Genomic DNA, 25,871 nt, shown 5'->3' on the forward strand with positions numbered 1-25,871 from the left:
GAAATGTAGAGCATAGTTCACACATCAGTGACTGTTTGCCATATGTGTATATCTCAATAAACGGTAATCCTTTTATTTTCTTCGTGTCCATATTTTCGTCATTAAAAATGCACAGAGTGCAGGTTTTGTCGGGACATCTGTCGTCAAATAAACGCGTTGGAATGAGGCAGTGCAGCGCATCAGCTGCTGATCCAAATGATATCGTTGTGGTTCATGGGCTCCGAACAGCCATCGGCCGGGCGAAGAGAGGATCTTTTAAGGTGGGCCTGTATGACTGCTTGACAGTGACACTCACTGCATTCTCTATTAAAGTGCGTCTACATATATAATATTTCTACATTTTAGGACACTACCCCAGATGAGCTGCTCAGTGCAGTGATGAGTGCAGTTCTTAAGGATGTGGGACTGCTACCCTCTTTACTAGGGGATGTTTGTGTTGGTAAGTCAGATGACAGCCAGTCTGAGCAAAACATATAAGTTATAATACATCATATATGAAGAGTAACTACACTTACTGACTGCTGTTTTTCAGGTAATGTTCTACAACCAGGGGCAGGTGCACTTATGGCTCGAATCGGACAATTTTTAAGGTAAAATGAGCAAAGAATTCCTAATAAATCAAGATATTGCTAAACATAGGAATTGACTGTAAAATTCGAGAGTTTGTTCAACTTTCAGTGGCTTCCCAGAGTCTGTACCGGTCTACACTGTAAACAGGCAGTGCTCTTCTGGACTACAAGCTCTTTTTAATGTTGCGGGTAAGAATTACATTTGATTTAAGCAGTAAAAATGGCACATTTTGGGCTGCAGCATAAGAAAATACAAGATTACAGTTAAAACAGGCGTTTTTCTGCATTTTAAGGTGGAATCAGAGGAGGTTCATATGACCTGGGACTTGCCTGTGGGTTAGTATGCCACATTTGTAATAAATTGTTGATCATACTATAGTATTAATCATTGTGTAGGATACTTATTTTTACATTTGTTTGTTGTGTTTTTTATTTTTTTTATAGTGTTATCAAATGTTATTTTTTTAATTGTGTGAATGTATTCAGTACACTACCGGTCAAAAGTTTGGAATAATTAAAGGTGGTTTTTTTTATGTTTTTGAAAGAAGTCTCTTATGCTCACCAAGACTGCATTTATTTAATCAAATATTATGAAATCTTATTACATTTTAAAAGAACTGTTTTCTATTTTAATACATTATAAAATGTAATCTATTTCTGTGATGGTAAAGCTGAATTTTCAGCATCATTACTCCAGTCTTCAGTGTCACATGATCCTTCAAAAATCATTCTAATATGCTGATTTGCTGTTCAATTATTATCAATTATTGTTGGTGCTCATATATTATTAACAGTTTTTATTATTATCATCAATGTTGAATACAGCTTTTGCGGCTTAATATTTTGTGGAAACCATGCCACATTTAAAAAAAAAAAATGTTTTGTAACATTATAAATGACTGTACTATTACTTTTGATCAATTAAATGCATCCTTGCTGAATAAAAGTATTTAAAAAAAATATATACTGACACCAAACTTTTGATTGGTAGTGTATCACAGTTTCCAAACAAATATTTAGAAGCAAAAACGGTTTTCATGATTTATAATAAAAAATGTTTATTGAGCAGCAAATCAGCATTTTAGTATAAATTCAGTATAAAAGGATCATGTGACACTAAAGACTGGAGTAATGATGCTGAAAATTCAGCTTTGACATCACAGGAATAATGACATTTTAAACTATAATAAAATAGAAAAGTTCTTTTAAATTGTATTAATAATTCACATTACTGTTTTTATTGCATGTTTGATCAAATAAATGCTGCCTTGGTTAGTATAAGAGACTTATTTCACAAAGATTTTAAAAAATCTTAATTATTAACTTTAGACTGGTAGTTCATGTCTTTAAATGATTGAATCTGAATCGTATCTTCTTGCTCTTTCATGACAGTGTGGAGAGCATGTCCCTTCGTTCGCCAGGGGACCCAGGAGACATCAGCCCCCGACTGATGGACAATGAGAAAGCCAGTGACTGCATCATTCCCATGGGGTATAGATGTAATTCTTTTATACTGTGTTTTAATATTTACATTAAAATAAAAACATTATTTCCTCTGTTTTCTGTATGTTTCCTTTCAGAATAACCTCAGAGAATGTTGCCGAGAGGTATGGCATCACTAGAGAAAAACAGGACAGCTTTGCACTCAGTTCCCAACAAAAGTAGGTGCTCCCATGATGTTTATGAATGGTTTATATATCCCAGCTGTTAGTATTTTGCACACAAAAAAAATGCAGTACCAATTGTTTGTGGACTTTTATAACACTAGGGCAGCCATGGCGCAGAAAAAGGGCTTATTTGATCAAGAGATCACACCAGTCACTACTAAATTTGTGGAAGAAAATGGCACTGAGCGCAGGATTACTGTCACAAAGGATGATGGGATCCGGCCTGGGACTACCTTAGGAGGCCTTGCCAAACTGCGACCAGCATTCAAGGAAACCGGCAGCACCACAGCTGGTTTGCACGCAGAATTTTTGTGAAAAAAAAAAAAAGGATGGTAAATTCCATTACTCAATTCTTTCATTCCCATTGCAGGTAATGCCAGTCAGGTGAGTGACGGTGCTGCGGCAGTGCTCATTGGGCGGAGATCAACGGTGGAGAAACTGGGACTTCCTGTTTTTGGGGTGCTGAGGGCGAGTGCTGTGGTGGGTGTTCCACCGGACGTAATGGGCATCGGCCCAGCCTATGCTATCCCAGAAGCCCTCCACCAGGCTGGTGAGAGTACAGCTGCTCTTACTGTACCTCTACGTTCATTTGAGCCATTTATATACCAGTAGTAATCATGCTTGAAAAATTTATTGGAATCGATTTTCCATTTTCATTATTCCAAAATAATGGTTGTAAATGAGCCGTGTTATTGCATTTGCTTGTGCAGGGCTAACTGTGGATGATATTGATGTGTTTGAGATCAACGAAGCATTTGCCAGTCAGGTGACTGATACATTTTCTTGGATTACCCCCAGTTTTTCCAGTATATTCCTTTTATTAATATCAGCAACTTTCACAATTATCCTAGGCTGTGTATTGTGTGGAAAAGCTGGGCATTCCTATGGAGAAAGTGAATCCTAATGGAGGGGCCATTGCTCTGGGTCATCCACTGGGCTGCACTGGTGCTCGACAGGTCGTGACTTTGCTCAATGAGCTCAAACGCAGACGCAAGAGGTGAACGGACATAAAACATCATACCGTAGGGTCCTATGTTTTCCATCATTTTTTTTTCCAAATCCCATTTTTTACCCATAAAATCCATAAAAAAGATTCCGTTACACATTATGACTGCATTCGCGGTTCCATCTACGTTTTCCACAACGTGGAAATCATAGGGCCTTAATACAGCTATAAGTATTAGTAACTATAATACAGCAACAGAAAAGATGACAATCCCTTTTCCCATTTCTAATGTTTTTTGTTGCAGAGGGTATGGCGTGGTGTCCATGTGCATTGGGACTGGAATGGGAGCGGCTGCAGTTTTCGAGTACCCTGGACCGTGATGAAAGCCCTAGAGCAAAATCCCAAGATGCAATGACACGCAGAGAAACTAACAGTCACCAATTACTTTTAATCAAGCTGCTAGAACACTAACTATAGAGCGCAAGCAGAAAGAGAGAGCACACTTCTTATGTAGTGTGCTTCAGTGGGTGTTTGCCTTACTCTTGAGGATGTTAATGATAACATTCAGATCTCTCTTTAAAGTGCCTTGCATTTCAACTGTGATAACAGATCATGAAAATAGACATGCCATTATCTGTAAGATCTATCAGAATAACAACTTATATCTCTTGATTTGTGCCATTAATTTGATGGTCTTTTCTTCTGATATGGATACAGAAATATGTTTTTTTTATAATCTGTGTTGAGGACCAGTGTAATTCATAAAGATTTGTAATGCATCTCATTTATTTGAATAAAAATGATTTGTTATGTATAAAGGTTTGTGTTTCAAAAGCTAGGTTCACTACTGTTTCATTTTGGGGTTAGTACCATTTTTAAAAGAAATGAATACTTTTATTCAGCAACGATAGATTAAATTGATCAAAAGTGACAGTAAACTTAGACATTTATAATGTTACAAAACATTGCTATTTCAAGTAAATGCTGTTCTTTTGAACTTTATTCAAAGAATCCTAAAAAGTTTAATGGTTTCCACAAAACTATTAAGCAGCTCAACTGTTTTCAACTTTGATAATAATATGAAATGTTTCTTGAGCAGCAAATCAGCATATTAGAATGATTTCTGAAGGATCATGTGACATTGAAGACTTGAGTAATGAAGCTGAAAATTCAGCTGTCACCACAGGAATAAATTACATTTAAAAAAAATATTCAAATAGAAAACCGTTATTTTGAATTGTAATAATATTTCACAATATTACTGTTTTTACTGTATATGATCAAATAAATAGTGTTAGTGATAATAAGAGAAAAAACTTGCTGGTAATTTATGTGTGAAATCACTCTTTAACAACAACCTGACCTTTGATCCTTGATTTGCAAATATACAGTAGGCCATTGGAAATTTGCTTATGTTCTTATGTTGGTCTTTAATCTGTTTTATAATTAAAAGAATAAAAAAATCACAAATACAATATTTTAAGTACACTGAGTGCAGTGTCTAATCAAACCGTTGAATGTCTATAAAGAAAGAAAGAGATATTTTTTGTTTATCTGGTCTTATGTGTAACTCAGTGTTGTATTGTCAGGTGTCAGATATTGGAGATACAAAACTCTCATTAAATGATCCACTTCCAATGATCTTAAGAACAAGTGGCGTCTCTCCAAGAACCCCCTGCACTGTGATGATTGTCTGGAACTCTTTCTGCTCACTATGGGGAAAAATACTGTTAGTATAAATTTTAAGAAAGACTGTATTAGGTTTATTCAATTACTGGCCTGCATCTGATTAAACAAATACAGTTATATAGTACAGTATTCCTGAACTTTGAACTTTCAAACTCACCCTAAGCTGAGGTATAACTTCATTCATTGCAGAATATGATACATTTCTTGAATTAAGTATTTTTTCTACAACGTGATTGGTTGCGAGTATCAGGTAAGGTGGACTATACCTTGCAGTGAAGCTGATCTGCAGCAGCTGCTTACAGGACGGTGGATCCCCAAGAGGTTTCAACACACCAGAGTCTGGACTCACCCTGAACACTTTATTGTCACCTTCGGCATCTAGACACAAAACAAAACATGAGCTCAACTAGATACAAGGTAATTACCATGATCGTAAAAATCACATGATAAAAGATAGAATTAAAGGTGCAATATGTTATTACTGCAAGTTTGTCAATGCTAATGCATACTGTACATAGTCATTCCACTCCAATGCCAAATCATTTCACCTGTAAGTGCGCTCCAGTAGCTACAGGAGCCACCTCTGTTGTAGAGGTTGACCTCTTTGACAGTTGTTTGTCCAACGTAGCAGGTGCCAAAATCCACAGTGGTGCTGGACAGGTGCAGTGTCGGTAATGCCAGATGAGCATGAAGGGACACTGTCTGAAAGACAACAGTATTTACAACATGGTTACATGTAGATGAATTTGACATCAAGACATTATGGCCTGGTTTCACAGACAGGGTTTAGATTAAGCCAGGATTAGGCCTTAGTTCAATTAGGGTATTTAAGTAGCTTTTATAAACGTGCCCTAGAAAAAAAAACATTACTGGTGTGCATCTTGAGACAAAACAATGGCATTGACATATTTTGAGATATGCCAGTGCAAGTTGATTTCTGTTAAAACACCTCAACATGTATTTTAGTCTGGGACTAGGTTTAAGCCTTGTCTGTGAAACCACAGGATTCATTATTTTTTATTATTAAAAAATTAAAAGTCCAAATTTGACTTATTTGCTGTAAATACTGGTTTGAAATGAGGCTATTGTTCTAGGACAATATAACTCCCACAAGATGGGGATGAGATGGAGGTGATGGTGCTTTGTGCACCTCACAAAGTGCATTTTTTCTGAGACTAAATCATTTTAGATATTTAAAGGAAGCAAATTAAGCCTGTGTAGAGACCTGTATGCTGTTATTGCTGTACTGAATGGTCAGACTTTGCTTAAACTGTAGTGTCCTTTCTCCAACATCACTGCACAGAAGGGTAGCAGAGAGCTGAGCATCTGATTCCTCACATGGTTCATTCAGACAGGTCAGAAGCGAAGCTGAATTATGGAAAGCCACCTTAACCTGCAAAATTAAAAGATCATTGAAACCATTTCTGGATCAGACTGACAAATGTTGAGGGATTTAGCACCTGTAAATAATATGGTGCTAAATGAGTAGAAAAACAATCAGTGCATCCGAAATCTTATGCTTCCTTACTATATAGTATGCGAAAAACAGTAGGTACCCAGATGACCTACTACTTCCACCAAGATTCTGAAATGCGTATTCGATGCATTCTTGGCCATAATTGTCCTTCACATGTCACTTTTTTACTATGCATTATGCAAATATGTTCAAATGTGTATAATATGTTTGCACAGACCTGCATGATGTGTTTAGGCTGTAACAGAAGTGATGTTTGCTCGTCTCCTGGCCCAGAGAGTCCCTGTGTATGTCTGTGAGAGGGTGTGCTGCTGATCAGTTTAAGGGCCTGTCGGGGCTTCAGCACTGAGAATGGGGGGTGTGTGCTCAGTCTGAAACTCAAGGCCATATCGGTATTGTTCTTCAGCTGGAACGTCCGAGTGATCATGGATTCCTTCTACACTTAAAAAATGGAAAGACAAAAATATCTAGCTAAACCCTCACACCACCAACAGGGACTGTCATAATTAACTTGCTTGTCTTTAATCTGGATACATATTGTTATTGACTGCACCTGTGTGTGAGATCTTCCGTCTAGTGCATCACTGGCAGCTGCAGTGAATTCCAATACCTCTGAATCCTCTGCCATCTGCACTGACAAACTACACACACCCACACACACACACACACAGTGATTACAAGTGTTCTGTTTTATTTATGTGTATGTAGTAAATATATGTGTATTAAACACATCTATAACTCACATGGCAGGTTTTACATTAGCCTGCATGTCCAGCCTCAAAGGTTCTAGTTCATAGCCCTGGGCTCTCTCTACTTTGTATTGAGTCAGTGACGCAAGCTACAAGATAAATAACATGGGTGGGTACAGGATGAAATGATCAGTAGTGTAAAATATATGGATTTAATTTCACACACTCACATACCTTAGAGTCCAGAGTCATGTAACCCAACGCATAACCCAAACATCTTTGATTGGCCGAACATGACAGGATCAGAGGAGTAAAAGACACGTGAATGGTGCTACTGCCCCCTGCTGGAACTACCTGTATTAAAGCACATATTAAATGCTTTTTTCCCCCCCATCAGACCTTCTCATCATTAATGTTCTACATCCAGATATGTACATAAAAAAAGATTTTAATGGAGACCTGGAACAGTGCTGATCCCCATAACCTACGGTTTGCTGTGGAGTGATGCAGTATGGGTAGTCAGAGACATTCCCTTCATGAGGCTTCAGAAACACAGAGAACAGCTTCTTCACTGGAGCCAGAGACACAGAAGCCCCGCTGCCCTCCTCTCCATCACATTCTTCCTCATTCTCTTCGAAATCATCCTATAAAACAGAAGAACATTTTTTTTCAATTAGTGAATTGAAAATGCACTTTTTGGATTGTGAACTGGATCTGTTTTGGGATGTTGTCATGAAAACTAAGGCTAGACTCACAGATTTGGTCATGAATGTCGAGCTTGTTCCTTCTCTGCTGGGGGTGTGGCTGTCATCCCATGTGGGCGGGAACATGACGGATGAGTCCAGCCCTCCAACAACCTCATTGCCATCTGCATCCTTCAGAGGAAAGGGCTCACCACATGCAACCAACAGATCTATCAACTTACTATCACCGACCTCCAGGTTGTAGGTCACCCAATCCAAACGGATATCTGAGAAGTTTCAGAAAATAACGTGATTTATGCAGCTTTGAAATAAAAGTTAACAAATCAAACGAGAATGTGAGAAGCGTTTGTAAACTTGATGTGGTGAACGGCTCACCATAAGGACTGGTGTTAATGAGCCGTAAAGAGCGTGACACGGTGTCTCCTCCAGAAACATGGCTTCCAAACCTGTCAATCATAAATATCAAGGAAAAATATTTGCATGTCAACTGCAACATCTAAAGTATCCTCTAAGAACACTGACCGTATAATTGGACCCTGGTTCTGATTGTCAGGCTGTGGTCCAATCATCTGAAAGTAAATGGGGCAGCCCCTCACAGACATCTGGATAGGAATGGGAGTTGGATCTAGATCTCCAACCTAAAAAATGTCATAAATTCATAAGAATTTATAGTAACAGCTGTTTGATTTGAGAAAGGCAAAAATATTTAGAGTGGAATTAAACGGTTTCATTGTTTTGTCAAATACATACCTTGCATATAAGATTGTCCTGATAATCTCCCCACATATTGGTGAAAGCAGTGATATTGATGGTTTGACTCTCAAATGGGCTGAGCATTCCGCTGTTTGGTTTAACAAAGAACGCTGCACCTCTTCCATGGGAAAGCAGACAGTTTACAAATTCTGAAAGCAAAGAAAATGCATGTTTGACTTTGGTGTTTCACTTTCTATGGTGCTAAAGAACAGAAAAGATTAGGTTGCACTGACCATCGTAAGCTTTCTGCTGTATTTTTTTGGCCTGGACAGAGTGGAGAGGTGCACTGCTCCTGAAAGAAAAGAGTTTCTTTATATTATATTAAAATAATAAAAATAATGACCCTCAAATATGATTTAAACTTAATTTATAAATCATTAAAAATGATATAATGTTATAATGCTATTCAACATTTAAAATGTTAATGTTGTATTTGAAATAAATGCTGTTATTTTGAACTTCCTATTCATTAAAGAAAAATGTATCATGGTTTTCACATAAATATTAAGCAGCACTACTGTTTTACAACTACTTTAATTTAAATAGTGCAAAAAAATATATATGTTTTTAAAAATATTACTTCACAATATTACAGTAAATACAGCCTTGGTGAGCACAAGTCTTCTTTCAAAAATATTTTTAAAATCTTTAAATATTAAAATATTAAATATTTAAATATTTAAAAAAGCGACCCCAAACTCAATACTAATGTGTTAATTTGTCTATTTTTTTATTTTTTGTATTAACACAAAAACAGTTAAGCAAAATCTGTATGTATTGTACCTTTCGGAGTTTTCATCCGATTGTGAAGGACCGTATCCAGTAAAGTATTCTGCCTCGACAGTGAACGGAGCAGGTATAGCAGTGCGATTAGTTATCAGCAAATGCCGTTTGATTGATTTGCCAATGATGACTGGCTCATGCTCAGTGAAGTCCAGTGTGATTGGTTGGTGATTGTCATCACTTGAACTAATACTAAATATGTAACAGTGAAGAACACAATGAGGTTGTAGCAATGCTTTGATTTCTTTAAAAAAAGGCTAATAAAATGACTAACCAAAGAAATGTGAATATGAGGTAAATGTGGCTTTACCAGTCAGAAGGCAGTGAGTAGGACACTCTGAGAGGTTTGGCTTTAGAAAAAAAGCCCAGTAATAATGGACTCTCCATTCCTTTTACTTCACAAACCGCAGCCACTTCAGTCAGTTCCTCCTACAAACATAAAAAAAAAAAACATTTATAATAATGTGAGGAACAATATATTGTACTGGAGCTTGAATTTGATCAAATATTTAGTATACAAGCTGTGGGTGTTTGAGTATTACAGTAGCAGTACATACAACAGTGTGAGCAGTGAATGATACAGTGACTTCTGTTTTGGCATTGGGCTCCAAAGTGCCTGCAGAGGGGCTGAAGGTTGCAGAGCAGAGATGAGCTTGTGCACCTCGGAGCTGAGAGGGAGAGAAAACATTGAGAATGACTAAAAAAGACCTGAGATTTATATAATTCGGTCCAACCTGTACAACATCGCAACATTATACCAGAGCAATATTGAATTGTTTTGATTGGTTGACCATTCCAAGATTGGTTTAATTTTTCACATACACCAAGTGAATTAAATATTACGCAAAGTACACTTGCAGAAAAGTATTTTTTTGTTGTTTATTCCATGAGAAAAAGTGTCTAGTCATGTGATCTCAACATGTCTTGCCATGCAACTTTCTATGATTTTTTTAAACATATTTTTCTAAAGAATGTTTATGTGTGAAACTTATTTAATGACGAAAAATAACTGAGGGCACTTAATTTTCTGTAAGTATGACCACATTATGGTTCAATATTATTTTGTCATGTTCTTTCCAAACTAGTAACACTGACTTACATAAACTGTCAGTTCCTCACCTTGCTCCAGGTGAAGTAGGCTGGCAGTAGTGTTTGGTTAAACAGGGTAACGCTGCCTGTCTGTGGAACACCTACATACAGATCAGCAAACACCAGCTCGCTGCTCAGCAAGCACACTTGAGGAGACTGGACGACCGCCCGTACAGAGAGGTGACTGAAGACAAACACAAATGCACACCTTCACTCAAATATGTGACACAAGACAGTATTAATACTTTTCATTAGGTAACATTAAAGTAGTATAGTCTTCTAGTTCTTACTGACATCTGCACAATACAACAAATGATGTGACTCATTTCCTCACCATCCAGTGCCGTTGAGCACCGTAAGCAATAGGACTGAATCAAAATAATGGCAGTACAGGGCTCTGAAGACCACATCCACACTGCAGGACGCCAGGGGAGGAAGCACACCTTTATTTGGATTGATATACACCTGATCACACATGTAGAAAAATAGATACAAAAACTGTGTGTTATATAACATACAAACCAAATAAAAACTTTTATTATTATTATTTTTATTTTATTATAAATTATTATTATATCCTTTTATATTCATTTTATAAAATACATATTATTATTATTATTAGTATGGTTATTTTATTTTGTTTTATAATACAATATATATTTAAGTTTATATATTATTATTATATAGTTTTATATTTATTTGATAAAATACATATTATTATTATTCAGGTTATTTTATTGTATACAATAATATTATATATGTCCAAATATATTTAAGTTTATATATTATTCTTATTATATCATTTTATATTTATTTTATAAAATACAAAGTATTATTATGATTATTATTCAGGTTATTTTATTGTATAACATAATATTGTATATGTAAAAATATATTTAAGTTGATATATTATTATACCTTTTATATTTATTTTATTTATTTTATAAAATAATATTATATGTATTATATCAAAATATTATAATATATATATATATATATACACAGTATATAATTATAATTATTATTAGGTTTTGTTAAAGCCCTAGACTTGATTTCTAAGAGGTGTAAATAGGGTGTTGTACCAGTCCTTTGATGGGCGGCTGGGTGTGGGACAGTTCTTCTAGGCTCCAGGGAGCATCTACCAGGCTGGTGTTGATGATATGGATGGTAGAGATGCTCTCATTTCCCATTTCCAGCAAACCAAAATCCAGACTGGGCACATTCACTGAGCAATGCGGACCCTGAGACACCATATTAAACATCCTGAATATGAATTCAATTGTAAGACATAATTTCCTAAGGAGAACATTTGTGGTGGCCTCCACACACCCTTCTGAGTTTAAATCAGTAGAAAGGGCACCTCTGACCTTAAATGTGACCTCAATGGCCAGTCCTACAGTTTTAGGATGGTGCTGAATGTGACACTGCAGGCTGGAGCTAAAATGACCAGGATTCCTTCCAGTCAGAACCAGCTCCATGTCAAAACACTCATTTATCTCTGTAAGCAAGCAACAGGTTCAGCATATTACTGTATGTCATGTAAAAATCCATTCATTTATTAGTTTGTTTATTAATTAATTTGTTTGTTTATTAATTAACTCTATTTTTAGTCATGTATAAATTCTCTATTATTTATACACAACCGTTCAAAAGTTTGGGATCTATTTTTGAAAGAAGTCTCATTCAAAGAAGTCATTTATTTGATAAAAAAAATCAGTAAAAACAGTAATATTGCTTATTTTAAAATAAGCGTTTTAAACTATAATATATTCCTGTGACGGCAGCCATTTCGTCAAACATCTTTAGTGTCACATGATTCTTCAGAAATCATTCTAATATGCTGATTTGGTGCTCAAGACACAAGAAACAAGTCTTTATTGTCACTTTTGATCAATTTAATGAATCCTTGCTTAATAATCAATTTCTTTCAAAAAACTAACCCAACTTTTACATTTTTAAAATTCATACATTAATTTGCTGATACACTGCAATGCTCTGACCTATTTCTCCTGTTGAGGGCTCAACTTCAATGACGTGACTGTCAACAATACGCTCCCATTCAAAGTGAATGATTGATTTGCTGTGATTCCACATCTAAAACACACAGACACAAAACATAAAAGCATGTTGTAAATTCAAAAATTAAGAAAGAAGTTTGGAGTCATTTTGACCTCTAGCCTCAGTGCTACCTTGAATCTCTTGCGGATTGTGTTGTGTATGTAGGACTCCCCTGGTATTAAAACAGCATACGGCTCAAGAAGGATCTTATACGGCTCAGCAGAACCTTTCACTTCAACCTCTAAAACGGTCACATCATTTACTTGGAGAGCTGTGTCGAGACACGTCCTGCAAATCAGCAAATAGAAGTTTCTACATGTCATGTGCTTATTGATTGAAAAATCTTACATTTATCTTAAATTTATTTGAAATTCAAATATCAGTTCATTTCACCCATCGTCACTGATTCTGGGAGGATTCGGAACATCCATGATCACCAAGCGGCAGACACTGTGGTACTCTTTCAGCTGAAACAGAGAGAAAACAAGTGTTCAGAGGAATGTACAGGTGTGCATGTGTATAAGGGGCCGTTTAAACAGAATGCATATTTTCCATTCCCCTGCACTACTTTTCCATTGTTTTTCAATGTAAACACACGCTAGATGGATGTCTTTAATTGCTGCGTCTGCGTTTTTTGCACTGTCATGACATGGCATTATAAAAACGCGGCACTCAAGTTAAAAGAAGTTCAAATATTTAAAAAATGACAGGTCTCTAGACCTGTCCTGCGTCTCGCATTTTTAACAGCAAAAATGCATTCTGTGTGAACTAAGTGTGTTTATATGTTTGAGTGCACATACGTACATCCTTGGGACAGTATGTGAGCAGGAACTCATGTTCCTGTGCAGGGGTCAGGATGCCCATAACTGGACAGATGCTGAACACACTGTCTGTATCAAGATGATGCTGAATGCTGGAAGGGTTTGGAGCCTCTCCAGGCAACAAACATTGAAGGTTGGGCTTCATGATCTGCCAGTGGTATGGGAGCTCCAAGTGTCTACACAGAAGCAATATAATGATTTACAAACACACCAGTAAGTCTATACTGTGTATACTATTCTGTGTTTACGCAGATGTGTGCAGGGAGCTCACGCATTGTTTTTTATGACCACAGCCTTCTGCAAGGTGGAATTTGGATTGGTTGGGTTGAATCTGACAAAATGGTCAGCTGTGATATCACACAACTCCCCAAATTCAGGCTGATCTTCTCCGTCTGATACTGAGACCAGCTCCACAGTGACCAGCTGACCTGTCCCTGAGAAAATGTATTGAAACATGTACACATATATGTTCTGAACTTTTTCTCTATTTTTGGTATCCCATCCACACTAAAACGGCATTTTTATTTTACAAAAGCAGAGCTTTTTGAAAACGCTCTCCCAAGTGGATCTCTTGTAGTGTGGACTGTGATAACGAAGGTATTTGAAAACGATGACACTTTTAGTCATGTGACACATATTGTACCCATAGATATCTATGGTTATACCGGCATTGTTCTGCCTGCTATTCATTTTTAGTGACGTTAAAAATAAATGTTACTTTGTACTATACTCATTCATTTTATATTCCTCCAAAGATGACAGAAAAATATCCTGCACCAAATCATAAAGGCAATTGCGTTTTTGGCCATACACTCTTAAAAATAAAGGTTCTAAAAGGGGGTTTTCGCAGTGATGCCATAGCATAGCGATTTTGAGTGCGACCTGGGCACACCAGAAAGTGTAGGGATATAAAATGATTGTGCCAGAAGAAGAATTTTATTATGTCGGTATCATGATGACGGTATCAAGATGATTTAAGCATTTTCTGACATTTCTGTATGGACGAGAAACTTTTGGAAAAGGCTTGAAAATGCTAGTGTGGAAGTAGAGTGTTTTGAAATGAATTGTCAAATGTAGATGTAGTCTCAAATCTCATAGAATCAGTTACTAACATATTTACATACTTAAGTTTGGTTCAATTGACTCTCTACCTTGGAGGGTGATGTCCTTCACTTGACAGTTGTCACAGACAATGGTGAAGTCCTGAGTAATGATCTCAGCAGTTGTGGGGAAAAACACAACCTAAACAATGAAATAAATCCAAACACACAGAGTCAAAGACTTGCAGATTACTTTACATTAAAATCTGAGCAACATCAGTCTTTATGCATCACTGTATTCACAAGGTATGATAATTAGCATAAATCAGCATATTTATTAGTCTTTCAGAATGTGTCTTTCTTCTGTGATGGCATGATGCACAACAAAATCTGCATCTTAAAATGAAAGTGTTAAGAAGTTCTTTCTATAAAAACCCAAATCCGTTAAAAAACGTCTAAATTCTGTTCTGCCACCCACAAGCATTTATTTTTAATCATAATTACAGTCGCAAAATAAAGTTACAATAAGAGAACGGGTGGGCTATACTATCTCATAAATATATAAAGGCTGTCAATCAAATCAAAATAGAGAAGAAGATTAAACGAATATATAATAATGTGGAATCTCCTAGACCTAGAGTATATTTAGGTAATGTGTGAAACTGATAAGCATGTATACGTTTTTCTTGGTTTTCGCTACTGATTGAGTTGATTGACTGTCAGCATCACAATCTGTGCTCTTCAGCCAGTAAAATCTCACCTCCATGACAGTGGCTTGTCCAGGGAGAAGACCAAAAATAGAGGGACTGATGGCAAAGGGAGGCTTTTCTGCGAAAGTAGACTTCACTGCAGACTGAGACAAACAATCAAAATTAATTCTCAGGATGGTAAATAACAATATACCAAGACGGATCAAAAGCAATCAAGCTTAAAGTCACAATGTAACAGAAAAGACAGATCTGGTTGTGAACATCTGGTTGACGTTTTTGCATCCCATGGTCTAGATACAACCGCTATAAAAATGATTTGGTTCCTTTGGCTGCAAAACTGTTGAACTCTAGTGTGAAGGATATGGCTGTGTGTGTGATTGTTGTTGATGTGATTATCTTGTTATGCAGCTTCACATGAAATATTGTAAGATGGAAAATATGAAAATATGTTCATGTACTGTGTACTTATGTTCATAATCTGTATGTTTATTCTGACTATGTGTCATGTTATATTTATATGTGTGTACTGGAAGCTTCAATACCAAGGTGAATTCCTTTTTGTGTGCAAGCACACTTGGGAATAAAGCTCTTTCTGATTCTGATATGTATTGGCCAAAACAAACTTCCCCTAAAAGGGACTAATAAAGTATCATCATCATCATCTGAATGCAAGCTTGCAGTTAATTGTAAGAACGGGAGGGGGTTTCAGTGGCCTAAATGATTAGAGAAGTCTGACATACATCACCTGAAAATATACCATGACATAAGTCTGTCATTTCACAGGAAGATCAATCATGACATTTTGATTAAAAATTCTGAGCTCAAAAAACTATTCAAGTTCAAATGTATAGCTAAAACTGAGTTTGCTATAGTTTTTTCAATACAGTATAATAGAAAAATATGAGATCCATGGGAGGCCAATAAATAATAATACTGCCAAAGATAGGAATCCAAACTATGAGTTTTCATGTTGACATTTGCTTGCTTACCCTGAGGCTTGAGGCAGGCCACTGTTTCTTAGGCATTACACAGAATGTTCCAGCACTCAGTCCTTCATTCCGACATAAAACCTCCATAAACTTCACCCCTCCTGCCAGGCAGTAACCACAGTCTATGACAGCAGGCACTGGCACATGAAAAGAGAAAATAAATCCTTTTTTACTGATCATTACCAGATTAATATACTTTGAAAGTCAGTAGGGTCTAAACAACATTGATTGGACCCCATTGAGGTTTCATTTTTGGGTGAACTATCCCTTTAAGATCTAGATGTTAAAAGAGTTATGTTTATTTTGACTCACAAGTGAGTATTGGAGGGGATCTGCGGGCCTCTATCGGTACAATGAGAGGATACGGCAACTGCGTCTCCACAACCAGAGCGTCCTCATAGTCAGCCAGAGAGTCTGGAGCAAAACGCACCATATACTGGCAGCTCATTCCAGGAGCAACAATCCCTCCCTCACCAGGGAATCTGCCTGTTGAACATAAAGCTTTGTTGTTATAATCTTGCTTGTCTTGATCCCAAGAAGCTGAAGGGTATCACATTAGGTATGGAAGTATTTTTTTTTAACATTTTTAACAGTAGATGTCACTGTTTTCCTACTCTGCCACCTGGAGCTGCAGGGTAAATACCAAAGTAATTTTTATTAAATAAGTCCTCAGGCAGAATCCTGTGATATTCCAGACCTGGCAGAGATATCCCTGCTATTTCCTCTAGTATTGCTAAAAGACTCCCAACAGATTCAACGGGGACTGTGCAGAGAAACATTCTGCCAACATAAAAGAGTCTTTCATGAGGTCAGCAGGTACTTTTTCATGAGACTCACCCAAACCAACAGAGAAGTGTGGAGAGGTTGGAGGAATCATTCGAATGTGACGGCTGGTTGCAGTCATGTTTTTGAGCTCCACCGCAGTCTACAGGAAACAGAAGGCACTATTAATAACTAAAAACATACCAAACTGGAAGCCATTCAGTAGTGGCTGTGACCGGAAAAACTAATAATACGAGTCATGTAGTAAAGAGTAAAAACCATGCAGTATACAGTGAAAACATGTTTATAAGGTGGAATCAAGACAATTATTCATTCAAATGGACCAAAATGAATGAAATATACAGTAAGGTGCTTTTATACCTCATAGACTTGTCCTACTCTGTAGTCAGTGAAGAAGATCACAGGTGGATTTGCAGTGAAGATGGGAGCGGGACCCTCAGGACTTAAAAGATAGAAAGAGGATTTTTTTTTACCACAATTTGAGCTTACATTAAGTTAATACGCAATTAAATAAACAGAGTAGTTATCAATGTAACAGTTTTGACCCATAATAAATGTCAATCAAATTATTTAAACTGTTAACTGATATTATGTTCTCATATTCATGGATAAATTACATCTTAATTGACAGAATACATTTGTGCACTTAGAAATTTTGTCACACCACAGGATAGTTTAAAAATGGTGACCAGTCACAGAACCTAAAATATACACTAGTCATAAATATTTGAACATCAAATCTTGGTGGACAATGTTCTATTGTTGACTGCCAAGAAGCAAAAAAAAAAAAAAAATGCACAGAGCTCGTTGACTCAAAATGCTGAATGAGTCAGCAGAGGCATTTTGACAGTCTTGTGATTCTTTGTGTTGCTGTGAAGGGAAGAACCTCATTTAAATGGCCAGAGATATTCCAGTAGGGCCCGACAAGTGACACAGGCAAAGGAGTGATTCATTTGTAATCCAGCTTTCAGTGCTCTCTCTGATTCCCACCTGGCATGCTGATGTGAGCTCGGAGACGGTAAAGTCAATAAAGGACAATCAATAAAAAAAGTTATTTAGGCTGCATGGCTGGTAATATTAATTGTAGAATAATCCATTCTACTGGTTTGAAATATCATGCTGTGCTTCTCAGATGTCTACAAAAGCCTTCAAAAAACATATCACAAAACATACAGGCAGCATTTATAATATATGGCAGACAATGGAGTGTGATCGGTATCTTGAGTGCTTATGTGTATCATATGTCCCCTACCCAAGCTGCACAAATATTGTGGCACTAATGGCTAAATAAAGCTGTCCAAAATGCAAACAACGCAATAACAAAGAACAAGCTTTTCAGGAATTAAAACAGAAGCCATTAAGGCAACCGATTTGTTTTGAATTTGATAGAATAGTATTGAATCAAAGGTGATGTGCAATTTGTTGTTGACCAATGGAAGATGGGAAAAAGGTTTGAAATTAAATTAAATTAATAGAACAATTATTGAAGATTATAGAAATCATACATCAAACATTTCAATATTGAGTGTCTCTCAAAGAAAGTGATTCTCAGCCAGGGGGCCGAGGAGGCCCACTAGGGGACCTCAACATGACAAAACAATTGTAAGGCCCAATCAGCCCAACGACAGTTTCCGATAAGCAGATGAAGGTTTCAGCGCATTACTGTCTTTTCAGGGTGGCAAAGTAATTACCTCTTTGTTTCATCTGACTCCAAAAATGAAAAAAGGTTAAATTGATGTTTGTTAATCATTAAATTTAGGTGAATGTTTGATTATTCTATTTAACTCTTTATTGAAATTAGCCTACATTCGTTCATCCGGATTCCTATAACGCTTTGAGTCTCGCACCGGCCGGGTATACGATCTCTTAAACATAAGCTTGTCAGTCTTGGTCATTAACAGAGGCGATTGACTAATATCCTAGACGGCCGTACTCTACTTGCTTAGTCTAGAATATATTATTTAGTCCCCATAGATCTGAACACACTTAATTAAGGTAAGATTATATCTAACCAGAGGACATGACCAATACCATACAAGCTGACCAACTTAACTACTTCTAATGGAAACTTTGTATAATCATGCCATGGTTTCCCACGTACACTTAGTTAGAATAATATTACAATAATCAGAGGTTGAGGCTCACCCAAATTTAGATTGGTCTAACAACATCATGTTGCTCTAAACGGAAACCCATTATTAGCCTCTTCAGTCTAAGTATACATTGATAAATGGCAATGTGTTAGACGGAGCTCTAAAGCTTCAGTTTGCGCGCCCCAATGCTCCACATTACTAACCTGAGCGCGTAGACTTATGGTGTTATGGACTTAACGTAATCTATCAATCATTTCAGAGTAAGTCGGAATGAATCCAAATGTAACAATTTATTATTAGTCAGGTAAATGTATCATGCCAATTACATAATCAACACAATAATGTCAAATGCTCAGAGATAAAGAGAAAAGATGTATAAGTTACCTAACATTTGAAAAATCTTGATCACACTCCGCATCTCAGGCAGGTTTGGAATACAAATAACCCCGAACCTCTGAAAACATTCTTTATATACTCAGACCAAGACAAAACATCCCATAATTTGGGGAATGAACTTACAATAGGAATTTGCATTGACTAGAGTTATAGACACAGGGGGCCAGATGTACATACATTTGCGAACGCAGCATTAATAGCGCCATGGCCAAGACGCAGAAAGCGCTTGATGTGAAACCACAGTGTGCGTGTTATGTACCAAACCTGCCGTTCATCAGGAAATCAGCGCCTGTCCCCACCCACTATACCGTAGATTGCGCGTATTTAAACGCGTATTGAATGGGCCTCCTCCTCTCACTGCTGATGCTATGACTGTTTGAAATGATCCTGATGCCAATAATTGTAATGTAGCGAGGAGTTTAACAACTGCTGGAATGGAATATGAATGCTGAGTCGGAGATTCAATGTCATCTTTGATTTCTTCCAGTAACTGCAATATTGCGTAGCTGTTTAATCTGTAACGCTTAATGATTTCGTTTTCACTCAACTGAAAAAGTGTGATTTTTGTGGCAAAAATCTTTTCAGCTCGTCTCCTTACCCTATGTCTTCGTCTTGCTCGGATTACTGGAGGAATATGTGAAGGAGTTTTGTGAGCTTTGCCATGGGGTGGACTTTAATGAGGCTGTCTTAAAGGATATGTTTGGCCATGGACTTAATAAGTTTCTTTATTTCCTCATGCCTGACGATTCCCCTCACTACACTCTAATGCAATATATTGGCTTTGCCCTTTTATTGAGCGGTTCGTCATTTACTGTGGGCTTTGCGGATGAGGAACCCCGCAAGCTCACAGTATCCCCTAAACCTGAGCCAGTTCATGTCATGCCCACTTTGATGTTGGCAACTCCAGTACTCACACCGCTCGCCAGCACAGTCACGCCAGAGCCTCATCGGATCCGCCCCATCATGGCCGCCAGTCCAGAGTCTCGTCCCGCCGAGACAACCCTTCCAGAGTCCCTTCACCTCAGCTTCACGTCAGTCCTGCCGAGCCTGAGACTGTTCACCTCATGCCTGCCGAGCCTGAGCTTCACGTCAGTCCTGCCGAGCCTGAGACTGTTCAAGTCATGCCTGCCGAGCCTGAGCTTCACGTCAGTCCTGCCGAGCCTGAGACTGTTCATGTCATGCCTGCCGAGCCTGAGCTTCACGTCAGTCCTGCCGAGCCTGAGCTTCACGTCAGTCCTGCCGAGCCAGACAATGTTCACGCCAGGTCAGCAATGCCTGAGAGTTCGTCTCCGGCCAATATGGCCACTCCCATGCCTGGGTCTCGTCCCGAGATGGCCGCCACGGCTGGGTCTCGTCCCGAGAGGGCCCCCACGCCTGAGTCTCGTCCCGAGATGGCCGCCACGCCTGAGTCTCATCCCCAGATGGTCGCCACGCCTGGGTCTCGTCCCGAGATGGCTGCCACGCTTGGGTCTCGTCCCGATATGGCCACCACGCCTGGGTCTCGTCCCAAGATGGTCGCCACCCCTGAGTCTCATCCCAAGATGGTCGCCACACGTGGGTCTCGTCCCGAGATGGCCGACTCTACTCATGAGTCTTTGGACAAGATGGCAGCTTCTACGCATGTGTCTTCGGACAAGATGGCCGCCCTGGCATCCTGGACAGCCTGATCCGCCCTGGCCGCCTGGACAGCCTGCTCCACCCTGGTCGCCTGCTCCGTCCTGGTCCCCTGCAAAGCCCTGGTTGCCTGCAAAGCCTGCTCCATGGACCTTGCCCTCCATCCCTCCCCAAAAACCGCCTCCGCTTCACCACCCTCCTGAGGAGCATCGGGAATCCGCTCCTTAAGTGGGGGGGTTCTGTCATGATTCTAGTCTGTGTTCCCGTCTTGTCTTGTTGTTTGTTGGTTGTTCTGTTCCTGAGTCTTGTTTCTGAGTCTGAGTCTATATTTGTGTAGTTTTGAGTTTATTTAATAAAAGAATGCTGCACGTGGACCCTGCTTCCTCCTCTGCTTCAACCAACCATGACAACAATAAATAAGGGGAGGGCTTGAAGCCAAAAAGGTGACTAAAATGATCTTCCCAAAGAAAACACACATTAAAATCAAAAGCAGCGGCACACCTCTCTTTGCCTGTCTTTTTCCTGCCCTTTCCTACATTTTCCGGCCTCTTCCCTGGCATGATAAGAGACTTTCCCCCACGTTGAGTATTTGGGAGCAGGAAGCGAGGGTTGCGCAGGAACTTATGTCGGTCTTTGTGCTGCTGCAGGGAAGCCCTGTCTTCTGCCTGACTCTGAGCACTGGGCTTGTCCATCCAAGAGGGCTTATGCACCACACCTAGCTTTTGAGGTGAAAAATGGGAAAAACAAATAATAATATATATTTTTTAATTAACATCAAGATTTTTGGATAATTAAAAATGTATTTGAATGTATAAGGGAACATATTTTTGTTTGGTTAGAATGGACACTGTTTCTTTCCTTTTTAAATCACCTTCTTTCCTGTAGTTCATTTTATATGATTCTGCAGTGTGAAAAAATTATTTATATTTAATATTCATAATACTGTTAAGACTTTAAAATAAGGTCTCGTTTGTTAAAGTCCCCCTGTGGTGAAAATCAAGCTTTTAATGTTGTTTATATGTCTATGTGGTGACAAACCATGTGTAAACAGTCAACACCTGAGTATTTTCTCCTTAAAACTGCAGTGAACCAAAGACGTGAGTCAATGTGAGTCAATGTGAGTGGAGGCGGGCCTAATTTGCATATTCATAGAACCGTGTATACTAAATGAGGCAAAAACTTAAACTTAAATATGTCATTTTGGTGATCAAAGATTAGTTTTAAGGGATAAAATTATTGACTACAGGGGGACTTTAACTGTAATGTGTTACCATAATAATTATAATATTAAAGTACAAAAATTACATTCATTCTTTTAATCAATTATATTATTAAAATTAAAAGCAAAATAATTATTTAAAAAAAATAGTAGTGTATAGTTGCATGGCTTGTTATTATCTACAAATATGTGAACTGGCTTTAACGTTGTTTGTCATGTTATTTGGGGTGTATTTTTTTAAAGAAGGTGATGACATAGCAAAAAATATAAAGGTCATTCTTCTCCCTTTGATATGAGGAAAACAGAATAATGTTTAGGGGTAAACCTCAGTGCCCTTGATGGAGCTGGACCCTGGAGAGGAAGGGAGCGTAAGTGTCTCCTCTGATTGTTCCAACAGGCTCTGGGCCGTATGTGCAGGTGGGGGGAGAGGAGTGTAACCATCATCCTGCGGTTCGGTGTTGATGTGCATATTATAGGAGAAAGTTGGCTGGGCAAAGCCTGGAGTGAACTTGCCTGCAACAAATAAAAAAATGGCAGTATCATCATGACATGTAATCTGACTGTTTAAGTATGTCTTCACTTAATAGCACAGTGAAATATTACCTTCTGGGTTTTTAACAACTGGGGTGTGCACTGTTGTATAATCCAGTGGGCAAATCAAGTTGTTGCTCCTGAGAAGCTCACTGTCCACACACCACTTGAAGGCTGAATTAACTTTAAAGACATAGAGGATTGCTCTGTTTACATGAGTTTTCGTGTCTTAAGACTACTTATGCTACTAAAGGCTGGAATACACTACACGACTTTTGGTCAGATTTTTTATTTTTGTTGTGTTCGGAGCGATTTGAAAGTCTGTTAGTGGATGAGCCTCAGTCGTTTATATATGATGTACAATTTTTCTCTTTATCATTTTTCAAAGTCAAGCGTATGATGCCTAGTGTTTTAAAATCTGCTCAGATTTTAAAAGTCATATAGTGTATTCCAGGCTGAACTAACCGACTGTGGATAGTAAAAATAATGGGTTGTTTAAATAAACAGAGCTAGAGAAATGTACCTGGGGGGAGGCCCAGCTGATGGTAGGCCTCACCCACTTCTTCCATGATTTTGTTGTGATTATGCTCCTCTTTTGCAGCAGCTTGCAGACGGGCCTGTATGATGTGTGTCTCCAGCATATCAGCGTTCTGAATCCGTCTGTTGTATTCAGAATGCACCTGACAAAATCATAACAGTAAAATAAAAATCATAATTTAGAAAATACAAATCGGATAAAACAAGAGTTGAATAAGAATTAAGTAGTTCAAATAAATGCTGCTCTTTTAAACTTTTTATTAATCAAATAATAATAATCATGGTTTTCACAAAAATATTTCTGTCATGACAACTCTCTGAGATATTGGCATGGTAATGGATATGACAATGTCGATATTATTTATGCTTGGTCTTAGCGTAATAGATCTGCTACGCTGCTGCTGTTGGTTATTGCTGCTGCTGCAGAGCAAGTACGGGATTTTGCTACTACCAACACGACACGCTGCAGTGAGCAAGTAAGACATGCTGCTGCTGCTGTACAATACAGCATACATTAATTACCTGTTGCAGATCTATACAGGTGGAGCTGGGGAAGGTAGAGGGTTTCTGAAAGCACGCTGCAATTGCTACAGCAAATGCTGACCGGTCCGCTGATAGACGCCTGCTTGTGCTTTCAACACTTTCAAACACTTCCGTGTGCTCTCAAACGTTCCAGTGCGTTGATCATTGTAGCCAATCACAGACATATCCGATGAGCGTGTGAACACAATGGCCAATCAGAGGTGTTTACAATTCCGCTCAACACCACTCAAAGCGTCACAATTTTTTAATTTCAGTACCGACTTGGTACCGAAGTCGGTACTTTTCGACAACTCTAATTAGCTGTGCCCTATAGAGAATGGTGTGATTTCAAGTAGATTGAGTTAAAGACCAACAGCCTGCGCCATCTAGAGTTTCATGCCAGAACTTTGTATCAAGCACGTTACAACTGTTTTCAGCATTGAAGGTAATAATACATTTTTCTTGAGCACCAAATAAGCATATTAGAATGATTTCTTAAGGATCATGTGGCACTGATGACTGGAGTAATGGTTGCTGAAAATTCAATTACATTTTAAAAAATATATTAAAACAGAAAACAGCTATTTTAAATTAATAATATTGAACAATATTACTATTTTTATTTGCAGTACGTTTCTGTATTTGGTTGCTTTGTGAGCATTTGCAGCCCGTTTGTTGTCAAACAGATGAAGATGTTTTCTTGTTAGCGTCTTTTTTTTCCTGTTTGCATGTGTTTGTGTTTTCTTCAGTTGCAGGCTTGTAGCGAGTTGCGCTTTTGCTCACCGTAGTTTTAATATATTTTCAATAAAATAAAAGTAGCTTAGTTGAAGATGAGACAATAGACATCTTTCAAAAGCATAAAAAAATCTTACAGACCCACCTGTTGAAGCTCCTCCACATATTTTCCATGGTAGTTGTTGCCTCCTCTGCGTGATTTACTGAGATTAGAAACAGTGTCCTTCCCGATCACCTCTATGGTGTAAAGGTCGTTGAATATGCTGGCCAGTAGATGAGAAATGTCCTGTAAAACCAGTCATTCTCAAAAATATGACTTGTTTTGTGACAGTTGAAAATTATATTTATATAATGCCTGAAATTCTACATAACATTTTGTGTTCCACAGAATAAAGTTGTAGGCTAACGTTACAACTTTATTCTGAAGTTGTATGAAACATGAGGATGAGTAAATGATGACACTATTTGACAGATTTAACTTACTAGTCAAACTGTTAAAATAATAATCAATTGCAGTGGTCAGTAATTCTCTTAGTCATTCTTTTAGTCTAGTTAGTCATTCTTTTACCTGGGTTGTCTTTGATGCTGGCTTGTGTCGGTTCATGGAGGGTTCAGAGCTCTTTAGTGCTTTTGGTTTAGTTTCATCGGCCATTATTTTGTCGTCAAAAGAAGTGTAAATACTTAAACGCTATTAAGTTATGGTGATATTTTATACAAACGTACCATGGATGCTAATTATGTCTAATATAAAACGAAATGCACAAATAAAAAAATGCGCTATATAACACCATGAAGCTAGATTCTACATTTCACTACATTGACCGCCATGTTTGTTTAGGACGTCACCATGGTAACAGCATGCCAACTAAAAAGCTCCGCATCCAAAGCGATTTATCAACCTCAAAATGTAGACTGTAAGCAAAGTCCTTTAAGTCAGTAAGATTTTTGAAGAAACGAATACTTTCATTGAATAAGTATTAATTTACCTAATTGATCGAAAGTAACAAAAAATAATAATGTTACAAAAGATTTATAGGCCTATTTCATATAATGCATTTTCTATTAATCAAAAATAAATGTAAAAACATTTTTCTTAAATAAATCAGCATAGAATTCTTTCTGAAGGATCATGTGACACTGAAGACTAGTTTAATATATTACAACAGAAAAGTTATGCTAGTTTTACATTATAAACACCCATCACTTTTTAAAACTGTGCCATCTTTCCTTGTATATCTTATTTAGTTTCACATAGCCTACATATTGTTTCTAATGCGATATGACTTTTTTTATCATAGAATTATGGAGAGAATCTAGCTACACATTTTAGTTAGCTGTCAAATCGATTAATCGCGATAAATCGCATCTAACATGAACGTTTTTAAATGTATATGTGTGTGTGTAAACTGTGTATATATATGCACACATTTAAAATTTTCATGTTAAATGCAATTAATCGT

The 25,871-nt window shown here is 37.7% G+C and overlaps 2 protein-coding genes across 3 annotated transcripts; one reads left to right on the plus strand and one right to left on the minus strand.

Moving 5' to 3' along the window:
- On the plus strand, positions 1-4,000 carry acaa1 (acetyl-CoA acyltransferase 1). The gene is made up of 12 exons (XM_056248862.1): positions 1-260; positions 346-439; positions 533-590; positions 679-758; positions 863-905; positions 1,962-2,060; positions 2,150-2,230; positions 2,338-2,528; positions 2,607-2,786; positions 2,947-3,002; positions 3,088-3,233; positions 3,487-4,000. The coding sequence occupies exons 1-12, from the start codon at positions 108-110 to the stop codon at positions 3,560-3,562; spliced, it is 1,257 nt and encodes a 418-aa protein (XP_056104837.1). The 5' UTR covers positions 1-107; the 3' UTR covers positions 3,563-4,000.
- A 637-nt stretch (positions 4,001-4,637) lies between these two features.
- On the minus strand, positions 4,638-25,196 carry dlec1 (DLEC1 cilia and flagella associated protein). Of its 2 annotated transcripts, XM_056248860.1 has the most exons (38): positions 24,980-25,196; positions 24,557-24,697; positions 23,141-23,297; positions 22,690-22,800; positions 22,412-22,599; positions 21,369-21,586; positions 17,125-17,206; positions 16,819-16,906; positions 16,294-16,467; positions 15,982-16,118; positions 15,043-15,135; positions 14,394-14,484; positions 13,514-13,676; positions 13,226-13,418; positions 12,815-12,888; positions 12,553-12,709; positions 12,364-12,457; positions 11,731-11,861; positions 11,446-11,604; positions 10,698-10,828; positions 10,394-10,547; positions 9,832-9,942; positions 9,585-9,703; positions 9,275-9,466; positions 8,725-8,783; positions 8,489-8,640; positions 8,261-8,376; positions 8,114-8,184; positions 7,790-8,004; positions 7,519-7,678; positions 7,269-7,384; positions 7,089-7,183; positions 6,899-6,986; positions 6,566-6,781; positions 6,097-6,264; positions 5,420-5,573; positions 5,138-5,249; positions 4,638-4,894 (listed from the first exon to the last, which is right to left on the minus strand). In XM_056248860.1, the coding sequence occupies exons 1-38, from the start codon at positions 25,061-25,063 to the stop codon at positions 4,768-4,770; spliced, it is 5,091 nt and encodes a 1,696-aa protein (XP_056104835.1). In that variant the 5' UTR covers positions 25,064-25,196; the 3' UTR covers positions 4,638-4,767. The 2 variants fall into 2 exon arrangements, with proteins under 2 accessions (XP_056104835.1, XP_056104836.1); XM_056248861.1 differs by lacking the exon at positions 22,690-22,800.
- Positions 25,197-25,871: the final 675 nt, after the last annotated feature.

This window comes from Rhinichthys klamathensis, unplaced genomic scaffold, assembly GCF_029890125.1.
Source record: "Rhinichthys klamathensis goyatoka isolate OS25496 unplaced genomic scaffold, OSU_Roscu_1.1 h1tg000059l_1, whole genome shotgun sequence".
Lineage (NCBI taxonomy): Eukaryota > Metazoa > Chordata > Actinopteri > Cypriniformes > Leuciscidae > Rhinichthys > Rhinichthys klamathensis.